Source organism: Nicotiana tabacum, chromosome 2 (genome assembly GCF_000715075.1).
Source record: "Nicotiana tabacum cultivar K326 chromosome 2, ASM71507v2, whole genome shotgun sequence".
Taxonomy (NCBI): Eukaryota; Viridiplantae; Streptophyta; class Magnoliopsida; order Solanales; family Solanaceae; genus Nicotiana; species Nicotiana tabacum.
In genome coordinates, this window is record NC_134081.1 from 64,308,583 (window position 1) to 64,323,799 (window position 15,217).

The window sequence follows — 15,217 nt, forward strand, 5'->3', positions numbered from 1 at the left end:
GCAATTACCCTCTAAAGAAAGAAACCAATAAAGCCGTTAATAAGATTATCATTAAGTATGGACTATGGTGTAAGTGTGAGTGCTAAGCCACACCGTCTTTCATTCAGTAAATAAAAAAGGAAATGAGGAAGAAAACAATATTCATTTTGGCAGCTTTAACCCTTTTCACAGATTTCTATCTTTTCTTTAATTCCCACTTGCGAAAGCAGATGAAAAAATGAACGTTGCTTTGTTCTTGTGCTCCATTATTGTCATTTATTAAACATACTATAAACAAAAAAACTCACTGAATCAGAGAATATACAGTAAGATGAATTTTCTTTTGGGTTGGGCAGAGAGTTTAAATCGTCATATCTTTGATGAATCTAGTGTCTCGTGCGACGTTAAATAAATATATAATCACGAATGCTCACTAATTAAAAAATTTGTTTTAATCGTACGTACACTTTAGGTTTATAACGCCATTAGCTAATTTAAGTAAAAACATTAGTGTCTAATATTGTATAAGACTTCCAGTAAAACACTTTTGATTATTAATACAGCATTTAGTTTGTGACATAAGACCTGATTTCCCAACAATCATGTTAATAACACCAACCAAATGAAAATTCCTTTTATTCTTCTCCAAACCAACTTTTTTATACTAAAATTAAGCCATCTTTAACACAGCTCAAAAATTAGATGGAAATAAGTAGCTCCCCTCTTCAAGAAAAACACATCAGAATTTGATTATACATAACAACAGGCTTTCTCAAGCAAGATAGATAGCTCATAGGAGAGAACTCGTAATCTACTTATATCAATCACTACGTGGATCTACTGTTGTCACTGTTAGCTCTCTGCTTTCTATTTGGAGATGTCTTCAAAAAACCTACAGGACACAAATAGTGTGAGGGTCTCAACTCTCAAATCATTCATCTTTCCAAAGAGATTAACAGAAAACAAGTTGAAACAAATGATATCTAGAGTTCAAGTACGTGGCCTATTAAAGCTATAGCCTATGAAAAAGAGCACGACTACCATATTGATGAAGCCGAAAGTTGGTAAACAGAACTTCATGTTCTGTGCACATTCTGATAAAATGTGTGCAGAAATGAGTATGCACCCATGCTTTGGAAGCTAAAAACAAATTGGGAATGGAAAACAAGGATTGACCAGGACAACGATTTCAGAAATATCATGTAATGTGATTCAGACAATTAATTTACAGGGTTATGACTAATGACCAAATGAATTTTGGAGAACTTACATCTCCATAATTCTCTTCCTCTTATCACTGCAAATGTAGGAGCTCAGTTGTTCAACCTCCATATTGGCAAAAGTCTTGTCTAGATCATAATTCAACAGATTACATGCACCTAAATTTGCTGAGGACTCGTCTGCACCAGGTATACACGAGAGATCTTTAAGTTTTCCTTTAAGATTCTCCATCAAAATGAAACCTGCAGAATACACATTATAAGATACTCTAATAATGAAGTGATCAAAACTTCACCTAAAAGATGTGTGATTCATGTCATTTACGTAGATTCTTTCGGCAAGTTTAACTAGTAATAATTATACTGAAGAAGACTTTAGTAGGTTAAAATCATTGGCAGAAAGAAAAGGCAAACTGAAATAACAGGTGTGAGTTTTTACAAAATATCGAGGGAATTAAAAGCTGATGCCATTAAGGCATATATGGTAAAGCTTTTTGAAGTTACAATAATGCTAGAAATGGATAAAAGTTCTTAGGTTAAATAGGTGGCCAGAGAAGAAGGGAGAGGATGATAAAACAAGGAAAGATATTCATGCAGGATAAATTACACAACACAAGAAGAAATAAGCTAAGAGGGAACCCCATTAGGGGCAGAAAATCCACAATAAGTTAAAAATTCTTTAAAGGTTCAACTTTAAGGAAATGCCAAAACTACATTGTGTGTCTTTTTTTTTTTTGACTGATGGTGGTGTCCCAATCAATTTGCGCGCACCTCGATTAATTCAATGGGTACCTCCTACATCCAACTAGCATAGGTACCAGGTAACAGTGCAACCAAAACTTAGGCAAATGGGAAGAAATCACCTAGAGATTTTTGCCTATGTTGGTTTGGACAGCTGCACAGCTGCAGTGATGCAATGAGGACTTCTTCTGACTTCCACTTTCCCACAGCCAAGTTAGTTGAATGCAACTAAACCCATTGACCTCATATTACAAATCTTGTAAGCTATCATGCTTCAATAACGTACTAACAAATTGCATAACTGACAAAGCAGATAAGGTAAAGCTGAGAAACCATTGCACGCATCAACAAAGAATCCTCCATCAAATCAAGGATGAGAGATCCAAAAGGAGGTTCCTCCATGATCCAAATAGAGTAATACTGTTGGAATGTGTTTTTCAGAAGAGTGGTAAAAGAGTCCTAGTTCCAAGTGTCTAACTTCTAGGTTCTCCTAATATTATGGTATAAATGACTTGGAAACAACAAAAGGTCATGAAAATTATGTTAGTAGTATTACTATGTTCATAGATTCATTAAAATGCTAAGAATTTATCACCAAGAAGAATGGTGCAAAGGAATTGAGGGACTTCAGGCCTATAAGCCTAATAGGGAGCATTTACAAGATTATTGCAAAAGTCCTGACTGAGAGGCTGAAAAAGGTGATGGGAAATTAATAGATTCTCAACAAATGGCATTCATAAAAGGAAGGCAAATAATGGATGCCATACTAATAGCCAATGAAGCAATAGACTCAAGACAAAAATAGAAGAAGCCTGGTATCCTTTGCAAACTAGATATTGAGAAAGCATTTGACCATGTGAATTGGAATTTCTTAATAAACATGCTACAACAAATGGGATTTGGAGTGCACTGGATTAAATGGGTGAAATTCTGTATATCTACTGTCAAATTCTCAGTCATTATTAATGGTTCTCCAGAAGGATTCTTTCCTACTGAGAGAGGTCTCAGGCAGGGTGATCCCTTGTCACCTTTTCTTTTCATAATAGCCATGGAAGGTTTGAACAACATGATCAAAAAAGCCAAACTCAATGGGTGGATTAAAGGCTTTGAGGTAGCCAGGAATGGACATAACAACCAGGAGATTACACATCTTCAATATGCTGATGACACCTTGATCTTCTGTGATGCAGAAGTGGAACAACTAAGAGTTTTGAGGATTATACTGGTTCTTTTTGAAGGAATTTCTAGGCTACACATTAATTGGAGAAAGAGTCATCTCTTCCCGATCAATGAAGTACCAAACATGGAGGATTTGGCACTGATCCTGAAGGGAGAAGTGGGGACTATCCCTACCACTTATCTGGGTATGCCACTGGGGGCTAAGTCAAAATCCACTGCAATATGGAATGTACTGGAGAAATGTGAGAAAAAGCTGTCAAGATGGAAATGTCAATATTTGTCAATGGGAGGAAGGCTCACTCTGATCAACTCGGTATTAGACTCACTGCCAACCTATATGATGTCCCTTTTTCCCATTCATGCGGGAATCATTCAAAGGTTGGATAACATAAGGAATTTTTTGTGGCAAGGCAAAAAGGAAAAAAAGGCCTATCACCTAGTCAAGTGGAAAGAGGTAACTCTCGGCAAAGCGCAAGGTGGATTGGGAATTAGAAACTTGAAGAATCACAGCAAAGCCCTTAAACTAAAATGGCTATGGAGGTACTCTCAAGACCCTTAAAGTTTATGGAGCAAGGTAATCAAAGCCAAATATGAAGTAGAAGACAACTGGATGACTAAACCAGTTAGCACATCTTTAGAGATCCATAAGGGTATTATGGCCAGCTCTAAAAAAACAAGTCTATTAAAGTGCTAAATGGTAGCAGGACATCATTCTGGAATGACAATTGGCTGAGAAATGGAGCTCTGAAGGATTTATGCTCTGACATATATGCTCTAGCTCATCACCAACAGAGATCTATAGCTGAAATGTGGTCACCTCAAGGTTGAGAACTAATACTCAGAAGAGACTTGAGTGATTGGAAGATAAATAGAATGATTGAGTTCTATAAACAACTGGACAACTTCACAGGAATTCAGAATGGAGATGACATATTGAGATGGCAGGGACAAAGCAGTGGAAAATTCAGTGTCAATGCAACCTACAAAACGATAAAAACCAACCAATACCTCAAGTCACCAACTGGCCCTGGAAACATATTTGGAAGACCAAGATACCATATAAGGTAGCATGTTTCTCATGGCTACTGGCAAAGGAAGTTGTGCTCACACATGAAAACTTAAACAAGAGGAAGTGGACTCTATGCTCAAGATGTTTTTGTGAAAATGAAGTGGAAACAGTTGGTCACCTATTTTTGCATTGTACGATAACTGATCAGTTATGGAAGATCTTCATTAATCTCAGAGGCATAGCTTGGACAATGCCTGGAAAGATTACTGAAGCTCTCTTTAGTTGGGAAGCAGCTGGAGTTGGGGCAGACAACAAAAACCGATGGAGAATGGTCCCTGCTGGTATTTGGTGGACAATTTGGAAAGAAAGGAACTCTAGATGTTTCGAGAACAACAACACATTGCAAGAGATCAAACTTAAATGTATTAAGCTTTTTTGTTTTTGGTGCAACAAGATATACCCAGAGGATACTATTTCTATCTTAGACACGTTAGGTTCTTGTTAGACATGTAGACTGGTTTACTCTTTTTGCTCACTTGTATATATGGTTTAAGTACAACCCATGTACTGTTTTGTGTTTTATACATACAACATGTTACCTTCTCAAAAATTAGGCAAAAGGGAAGCAGAACCTAAATACCACTATACCAGTCGGAAGCTAGAATCTTCTTTCTTTATTCTACTGGCTTCTTAGCTTGCAATAGTACCGCAAAAGTTGGAAACTGCTTTCGTAGAAGGGCAGCAAAACCGAAGATAAGCTATACCAGCTGAGTGCCAAAACCTTATTTCTTTATTCTACTGGTTTCTTTCAGCAGCTCCTCATCAAATCTTTCCTTGAAAGTCCGCTCACTCGCAAAATTGATGTTGCACCAAAATTTAACTGAGAGTTACTCTTGACTATCTGTTACAGTAACACGTCTTATCTCTTAATTGTAAAAGCCTATGGAGAGCAGGGAACATTCATCTAATATTAGCATTCCTCTTCTTTTAATTCATGAGACTGCATACCAAACTTTTCAATCTCAAGTTAAAAAGGAGGATCTGATTCTACTCACATCATTATACCTATATGTTTTGCACTATTGTCAAAGGCGAAAAAGTATAGAAAAGAGCTCAAGGCCTTATGTGGCTTTAAATGAACAACACATTCAAATGGACTTCAGTAACTAAAGGTGCAATGATAAACAATCTTTAAAAAATGGAAAGCTAGAAAAAATAACTAAAAGCAAAAAACATTTATATGAGCAAAGTAATTGAAAATACAACTAAGTGAAATATATTAAGTAAAAGAACATGTAAATAAAGTGCATAGACAGATTTAAAATTTTGATTTAGATGAAAAAATGCAGTTTTAAATTTCTCATTCAGGTTTACTGACTAGTTGTCTTATATTAAATTCTTTTCCTTAATAAGTTACAAATTCATTAATAATATTTCCTCCTTAATCAATAAATCTCTTTGTTGGATATATTTATTATTTAGGACAGTTCTCTTAAAGATAGAGCGCATGGATGATGAGGCACATGCCTTAACACTTGATACCTACATTAGTACGCTAACTGAGTGAGACAAAGCGCCCCCCTTGAGCTTCACCTAGCTTTAGGGCTTAAGCGCGCCTCAAATGAACCTTAATAATACTGATGTTTTCAGTCTATCAAGCTTTTGAAATCAGTCTATTTAACATTTCCCATTTACACACAATAAAAGCACTCGTTTCCAATTTGATTTGTCACTTTCAGTTTCTACAAAAACGTGGTTTTGCTTTCAAGTTCTTGTGATTTTTTGGCATCCTCCTCTTAAGAGGGTATAAAAAATAAAAATAAAGGGTCCTATGTCAGCACCTTCTTATGGTTCAAAGGGAAATAGTGTTGAAAGAAATTCTTTTTAATTTCATAAGTGCAAATGAGACAGATAGCTATTCTTTTTACAGTTGGATTTAAGCTGTAACCATTTGTTCATATGAAATAGGTGTAATAGCATATTCGAGTGTTATCACATAAAACAAATAAACAGGTATTCTCAATTTCAAAACATATGTTGCTTCACATCACTGTCAAACACCCAATTTTAGCTGGAATGAAATAATAACCATCTACTTATATGTTACGAGAGAATTAAGGCGCTCGTTGGTGGGAGTAGCAATCAAAGCTCAAAGGATCACACCTAGCCTTTGGGTAACTCCGAACTGAAAGATAACTTTTAGAATTTCTATAAATTACTTTGTGAAGCGGCGACTGAATGGATGCACTACCTCACACAGTCACACTTATTTAGTTACTCTTTGAGGCAGTCACTGGACTCCATATAAATCTGCATAAGAGACAGGCTCTTTCCATTAAACTTGGTCCAGATTATCCAGCACTTAGCAGACATTTTGGGGTGTAATATTGGAACTCTTCCTACCACCTATTTGGGGCATCCTTTAGGGCATAACCACAAGTCAATTATGGGATGGTTTTCTGGGAAAAAGTGAAAGAAAGTTGTCAAATTGTAAAAGGCAGTATCGCTCCATGGTGGTAGATTAATCCTCATAAACAGTGTTTTGGATTCACTTCCTACTTACACAATGTCACTTTTTCCTCTTCCTTCCTCAGTTGCAAAGAAGATTTACAAGATGCGACAAAATTTCCTATGGGAAGGAAACGTTAACAATAAATCATCTACTTTTTGGTATACCTCTTGTGTACGGGCTCTGTTATGCCCAAACTCATTCAATGAAATTATTACTTTATCGACAAGAAAAAAACAGAGACAATAAATCAGTCAATCTAGTCAATTAGGATTCAGTTTAGAAAGATAAAAAGGTGTGAAGCCTAGAGGTAGGGACTTGAAAAAACACAATGTTAGCCTACCAAATGGCTACGGAGGTTAACAAAGGAGGAAGGTGGCATGTGCAATCAGTGGATAACAAAGATGCCTAATTTTTGTATGGACATTCAGTTTGGAAAAGTATCAGGACTCTTTGGGATGCTTTTGGCATGATTCTTTTTTGTTTTTTGATGGAAGTTTTTGGCATGATTCTTGGTTGGGTCACACACCATCAAAACAAAGTTACCCTGTTCTATATACATTGGCAGCCCACCAGGAAGCCTCCGTTCCAGATTATCACTCAAACGATAGTTGAATATCACTTTCAGAAGACTTTGCAGCAACTGGGAAGTAGACAGAACATGTGCTCTACTACAACAACTAGGAACCTACCGTATATGCTTGTAAAATCAGGATAACATTTGTTGGACGGGCAAGAAGAATGGTATGTTCACAGTCAGATCTTGTTACTCACTCTAGCAGAATTCACATACTACTACTCTCAAGGGGCCTTAGAAACAAATTTGTCAAAATAAAGCCCCTCACAAGGTACAGTGCTTCACTTGGATAGAATAAAAATGCATGCTTGACAAAGTCAAATCTACAAAAAAGAGGACTGAACATTTGTAGTAGATGCCCTCTCTGTGAAGAGCAACCAGAAGATACACACCGCCTTTTTATTTGCATTGCAAGGCTACTACACAATTGTGGGACATGTTTTTAATTTTTTTGGGTTTAAAGTGGGACTATGCCAAGAGACTTACTGTAACTTTTACAAGGTTGGCAAAGCAGGGATCTAAGGGATGTTCACTCAAGTGTCTGGGATGCAATTTCAATAATATTTGAAAACAAAAAGGAAAATATATCTAGTCTTAAGTTCAATTTTCTTTTTCCTTTCTTTTTGGAGTAACATGGCAAATGTACATGAGGGTGACAAAGTAGAAGCCATAGTTGATTTTATTAGCTCCCTTCACAATCTGCGAGAGCAACTTTTGATGTACTCAATTGTCTAGAACAGCATACTGTTGATGCTGACTCATATATATACAACTTTACTTTATAAAAGAAACGAATTTCTAAAAATTTAAAAAGAACTTCCCCTCGCCCATATGTCAGCTCACACTTGTTTTGACCATTCCAGAATCTTCATTTGTTCTGCTAAATATGCTAAAAGGTATTATGCAGATGCAAGACAAAAAACTATTGCTCTCTTCTCTAATTCCCTCTTCTTTTCTACTCTTCTTATTCTTCCTTCAGTTCCTTACTTTAATTGTGCAAGTTTTTTGCGATCAAGCCAAGTGTTACAAGTTGGTATCATAGGATTGATCCATTAACAACCCTCGCAGATAATCATAAACTCTAAGGGAATTAAAGATAGCATGAATAAATTTGAAACCCCAAATTTAATCCTTTGCAACACAGAGCTCTAGGAGGTTTGAGCTGATCATTTTGACCCAAAGTCAATTTGCTACTCTCATGCAAGAGAATAATGGCATTAATCTGAAGTTGGAAAGAATATCACTCATACAAGTTAATAAAGAGATGAACCGAAAGTTTGAAAGATTATCACTCAACTGACCTCCAACAGAAACGCGGAATATCTTCATTAGTAAGGTCCTACCATTTTGTGGCTCAAGGACAACTAGTGGGGGCAGATATTGGGTAATCCTCCAGCTCAGGTGTTGCAAAGGTAACTCCTCCCGTATACATCTCTTACTATGACAATTGAGAGTTATCTATACCCTTGTCCCTCACTTTGAAACACCCAATCCACCTTTTATCTAATTGCACACCCTACTATATCAGCCCTACCAAATCACGCCCCTTCACCACAGAAGCTCCTAAAAACAAAGCTCAACTTTGCTGAGTTTGATGCCATCAATCCAAGGGCTAGATTAGAAGGTGCATAAAGTATTTCGGAAGCTATCAAGTTCCGAATAAATGAAATTGAATTTAACTATTAAGCATGTAATGCATGCAGTTAATTACTGATTTAATAGGTATCTAATGGATCACGGAGGATGGTAGGCCAGTGTTCTATGCGCATTTACGTAGAAGGATTAGCAATATTATAGATATGTTCAATAAACTTCAGAAATGTCGAGATGTAGATTGTTATCAGGATCAATTGCAGGAGTTGCAATTGTTATGATGATGATGATTTACCTCCATCTTGAACTCTATGTTGCCATTTGCTTTGTCAATGGGTAGAAACAAGAGCTTAAGTCTCTAGTGAGGATAGCCAATCCTGCCACCTTCATGGATGCTTATGAAGTACCCCAATGATATAATGAGTCCATTAAAGCTCTTCACAAATAAACCTCTTTCAAGCCATCTCCATCACGTCCTAAGCCATTTCAAAACCCTCTGAATATGTCATCTCACAGTTGTTTTGATGAATACAACAACAACAACAACCCAGTATAATCCCACTAGTGGGGTCTGGGGAGGGTAGTGTGTACGCAGACCTTACCTCTACCCTGGGGTAGAGAGGCTATTTCCGAGGTAGAGAGGCTCTTTCCGATAGACCCTCGACTCCCTCCCTCCAAGAACTCCCCACCTTGCTCTTGGGGTGATTCGAACTCACAAAGTCTTGGTTGGAAGTGGAGGGTGCTCACCACTAGAGCAACCCATTCTTGTCTAGTTGTTTTGATGAATAAAAAACCGAATTCCCTCCTCTCTAATTCCTTCTTCTTATCTACTCTTCTCATTCTTCTTTCTTCTCCTTCTGTTATTTACTTACTCTAGCTTTGCAAATTTTACATATGAAGCTCAAGGTTTACATAATTCCCCCCCACCCCCCACCCCCCCCAATTCTTTTTTTTTTTTTGAGAAAGAGAAGTTACCATCAATCTGAAGGAAAATACTAACAGATAAAGAATTCACAAATCTACAGCAAATACCAATTTATTCACTAAATTATAGATGGTGCAACCTATAAATAAAGTCAAATAAATGTTACATATTTCTGGAAAGGAAGAAGAAAGAACTCACTAAAGGCTCGGAGGGTCTTCAAATCAAACTTGTTTGCTAAAGACTCATGACCAATCTTTTTGGCACGTTGATGTATCAACACTTTTAGACCTATCAATAAATCCTAAAAATTCAACCAAACCACACCTAAGATATTGGTCCTCATAAAAAAAGAAAAAGGATAAAGGAAAGGAGAGAAACTTACAATCTCAGATTCTGTTAAGGAACAAAGCCATCTAACATCTTCAATCCTATTATTCCCTAAGATAGCCCTCTGTTCTTTCATCTTTCTCTGGCGGCGCAGTTGACGGGCACCTGATGCGGCGAAGTAAAACCTTTTAGAGCTCGTTTGGTAAGAAGGATCAAGGTATAATTAATTATTAGATTAAATTTGACATGAGTCATTTGATTGGGATAGATAGTATAACTAATACCATCATTAGTAATCCGCGATTGTATTATTTTTTTATTTTCATAGGAGTGTGAATAACTAATTCCGAAATAATTAATAATCGATAAGTTGTTTTCCAACCAAACGAGCGTTAGAGCATTATTTTGAGAGTGTAAGGGTTTTTTTATTTCTTTATATAGTTTCTATTTCATGGGTCTGCAAAGCCCACTTGAGTGGCAATTGGCTAAGGGCTTCGGGTGGGTGCATATATCAAAGGGACTAATTTCCATGATTAATGATGATGATAAATAGAAGTATGAACACATATCACAATGATAAACCCTTTAGAGTTTTTGGCCAATATTGTCCCTTATATTTGAGGGTAGGTCTATTTTGGTCTATCAAATATAACTCTGAGCATATGTAGTCCCTTAAGAATGCTAAAGTGGAGCATATTTAGTCTCACTAACACAATGTATTAAAAAACTAACGGTGTTACCCAACTCTGATTCATGAAGCAAATCTTCTGCTCTAAAGCAAACGTTTCCTCTCCTTTTATTGGATAACGCAAATTATCACTTTAATTCCTCATTTTTAGATAATGTCTTCTAAAATTTTGACCTTGAAAATATCCCCTTATGTGTCAGTTTTCAATAAGAAAATGACACTATATAGCCGCTGTAAAAATAATAGCCGAAAAAATGTATAAAATTTGTATACATATTTTTTCCGCTACTAGATGTAAATAGTTTCTGGCACGGGCTAAAAGCGATAATACAATCTGGTTATTCCTTTGCTTCAATAATATGCCTAGAAGTGATCCTGGCAGCTCTATTTTTTTCAAATTTAAACTTTTCTTTTTGGAAAAATCAACCGAAATTTTTAAATGTATATATATACAAAAAAAAAAAATACAAATTTTATACATTTTTCAGCTATTATTTTTACAGCGGCTATACAGTGTCATTTTCTTATTGAAAACTGGCACATAAGGGGATATTAAAATTTTAGAAGGCATTATCTAAAAATGAGAAATTAAAGTGATGATTTGCATTATCCAATAAAAGGAGATGAAACGTTTTGCTTCAGAGCAGAAGATTTGCTTCATGAATCAGAGTTGGGTAACACCGTTAGTTTTTGAACATATTGTGTCAGTGAGACTAAATGTGCTCTACTTTAGCATACTTAAGGGACTAAATATGCTCAGGATTATATTTGAGGGACCAAAATAGACCTACCCTCAAAGATAAGGGACAATATTGGTCAAAAACTCAAACCCTTTACGAGGAACATGTATTATGCAGGAAGTTTTTCTGTTGGGCTTGGGCTTGTGTATACGAACAAACGAACTAATTTGAATTGTGAAATCTTTTGCCATTGAATTGTGCTTGAGACTGTAAGGATGTGAAGTTTAATAGGAGAAACGAGGGTAAAAATTGAACGGAAAGGAGAAATACGATCTTTTCTTTCACATGGATAACATGGTAGTAGAAAATGTCTAACTAGATATTTCTGTAATTTGAAGTTGTTATACTATAGTTAAAATTGTGGTCTCTTAACTATTGAATGTATGAAAAAATATGTATACTATTTTTGAAACTCGAAAAAATATGTATACTATCTACTCTAAACATTAAATTAGGACTTTCCTCTTCACATCTTGACAATTTAGAAACCAAATTTGCATAAGTGTTCTTAGAGAGCCCTCAATCTTTCCAGCAGTAGGAGAGGTGGAAAGTTACATAATCAGATAATTATAGGTTGGCACCAGAAAATAAGCTGAAGACCTAGGTAAGAAGAATCAATGATGCTCCATCAATATCACTTCATCGATTTAACAACAACAACAACCCACTATAATCCCACAAGTGGGGTCTAGGGAGGGTAGTGTGTACGCAGACCTTACCCCTACCCTGGGGTAGAGAGGCTGTTTCCGATATATCCTCGGCTCCCTCACTTCATCGATTTAGTTTTCTGTTATTCTTTTTTTTTTTTGAGTTTAAAAAAAAAGGTAAAACAGTTGTTTTCAAAATTTAACCTGAAAAAAGAAAAAATAGTTTACGGCAGGCTTTACCATATTGTAGATTATATAAGCACAACGCATTACCATATTTGCCAGTCTTGGTATGGCAAAATCCTTGGTAAATACTCCCTCCGTTAACTTTTACTTGGCGGGTATACTAAAAATAGATTTTCATTTTTACTCGTCACTTTACGCATATCAAGAGAAGAGATTTTCCTGTTATACCCACAGTATTTATTACTCATTTCAAATCACTTTCTCAAATAAAATAAAATATGCATCAATTAATATGGGTATCATGATAAATTATGCACTTCATTTATTATTTTTTAAGGGGCGTGAAAAATCAAAATGTGTCAAGTAAAAGTGAACGGAGGGAGTAGAATGGAAGGGCGAAGCAGAGGGATGACAGCCTACTAACACATGGAATTGGCAAGAAAGTTTGAGAGATGCTTTATTATTTGCAAATTAATCATTGACGGGGCCGGCTTCAGGGTAAAGCAACTGGGGGCGTCCAAAAATCTCGTTATACAATATGAAATAGTTATTATGTAGTAGGAGTAATTATTAAAGAAAAAATGAATATCAGCTTGTCAAGGCCTATAAATAAAATAATTACAGTATCCCAACTCTAAAACCATATGACTTTCGGCTCTTTCTTAAATGGAGATTACAAAAAGAAAATAACACAAATATAAACAAAACAAAGACTCTTTTGTTTTTTCAGCCTCTCATTAGTCATTCCTCTCCTTTTTTAATTTTTTTCCTCACATATTGTAGTCCACCTACATTTTTTCAAGCCTAGAAGTTTCTTTTATCTGATTATACATTGATTCAAATTTTAAAAGTATTTTGTAAATGAGTGTTCACAAGTACTGAAGCAAAAACTTGAAATAAAAAAACTCTTCCATGGATTGACTGTGCCGATAAAATTTAAATATGTCAACTAAGATATGGATCTGGTTATTCAAAACTCAGCATACATATTAGGAAAACTTCATTATAAAAATGATGAATAACTTTGTAACTCAAGAAGCTAGAGAATAAGTTTCAAATTGAAATAAATATAATTATTATTAAATAACTTTAAAGCCTCTACTTAAGAGGTCAATCATCCTCTTTTCTAGTTACTAGGTGAAATTACGGCCAGAAAAATCTAGCAAGGAACCCCTAAATATTAGGTATAAACAGTAATTCCTCTTAGCCTTTTGTATATATATGACAATATATTCACTGAGAAAGCATTAAATGAATAACCAGCAGCTTCCCCACTATTCTTCTTATTTCCTAATTCGTTTTCTTCTAATTTTCTTTTTGTTTAAAGCTTTTCTTTTCATGTTATTTCTCTCTTATTATTGTGAACCTTTAAGTTCATGACAAAATCAATTCAAAACATGTGCCTGCCTGTACCATACCATATTAAATGTTTAGAATAAGATTCTATGTGTTTCAAGATTCAACTTTGCATCACAAGGTCAATCATCCTCTTTTCTAGTTGCTAGGTGAAATTACGGCCAGAAAAATCTAGCAAGGAACCCCTAAATATTAGGTATAAACAATAAGGTTGAAATAAGAGATACAAGCAAAATAGTGCAAAGCAAAATATTTTTTGAAGAAAAAAAGCCTTACTAGGTCGCCGGCGTCTGGCGGTGGAAGAATCGCGGATTATCGTTTCACGGGGAGAAAGGGATTATGGGAAAGAGCGCAAATATTAGAGTACAACCGAAGAAGAAAAATGTGAGAATATCTAAGAGAAAGAAAACAATCAAATTAACCTCTTATGTTAAAGGGTTAAATTTTAGTCCTTATGTATTTCTCTGAATGAACATAAAAGGTCCTTAATGTTTGCAAATAGTGGACATCTTTTGTCCAAGTCAAAATTAAAAGTGAAAAAGAATGATTTAAAACCCAAAGCTAACTGAAGAAGCTAAAAAGGATGGGTTGGCTTTAAACAAAAAATCGAGATAACGGGGCTACAACAAAGAACCTAAATAAAACAAAGGATCCCAATGACTACCTTATACACCATATTTATCATAAATAAATACATAGCTACTTTTTGAGTTTTATAGCAAACTAGTATTAGTACCCATACGATGTGCGGACATAATCCATGTTAAACAATGATTTGGATTATTTGAATTATGTGCAAATAACCTTAAAATCAAACCTTTTATATATAAATTATAAATAATTATTTGATATTAATTAAGTAGCAGGACATGAAATCATTTTTCAAATCTCATAATGCATAATATGTTTTCTTTTTCTATATCCGTAATAACCCAAACCCATAATTTTGACACTTATATTATATTTTACGGTCAATATTAAGGAATATTAAACATGTAATGTTGCGATCTGTCTTGTTTGAGTACGTTAAATTATATTATTTTTAACAAAATTCTTACTACGACTTTATTTTTTTAATCTCAAATTCAAATAAGTCTTATTCTTCTACATTTTTAGACATATTTTTTCCCCTTTATTGTTCATTCCTTATAGTTTTTTTATTATTTATTACTTAATATTGTTATACTGTAATGCGATCTTTTATTCGCTTATAAATTGACTTAATGTCTTGCTTATTACCCTTTTAATAATTATTAATAAATGTAAAAAAACTTATTCTTGAAATTTAATGTATTTTTACACTATTATCCTCTTACTCAGATCTCTTTCATCATTTAAATCTATTAATAATATTTTTGAGTATTATTTAATAATTTTATTTATTTATTTTTAAATAAACAACAACAACATACACAGTATCATCCCACATATATTTAAAAATATAAGTATCCTTGCACTATCTCTATTTTCCTCTTTATACATTCTCTTTCATGCTAAAAAATTTTAATTAGCTTTTTACATAAATATTTTACCTATACTCA

The 15,217-nt window shown here is 34.8% G+C and overlaps 1 protein-coding gene across 1 annotated transcript; it reads right to left on the reverse strand.

Moving 5' to 3' along the window:
• Positions 1 to 590: 590 nt before the first annotated feature.
• Positions 591 to 14,111, reverse strand: LOC107830138 (uncharacterized). The gene is made up of 5 exons (XM_075233677.1): positions 13,953 to 14,111; positions 10,115 to 10,224; positions 9,931 to 10,033; positions 1,250 to 1,442; positions 591 to 871 (listed from the first exon to the last, which is right to left on the reverse strand). Exons 2-5 carry the CDS (start codon positions 10,193 to 10,195, stop codon positions 847 to 849), a joined length of 402 nt encoding a protein of 133 aa, XP_075089778.1. The 5' UTR covers positions 10,196 to 10,224; positions 13,953 to 14,111; the 3' UTR covers positions 591 to 846.
• Between the last annotated feature and the right edge of the window lie 1,106 nt (positions 14,112 to 15,217).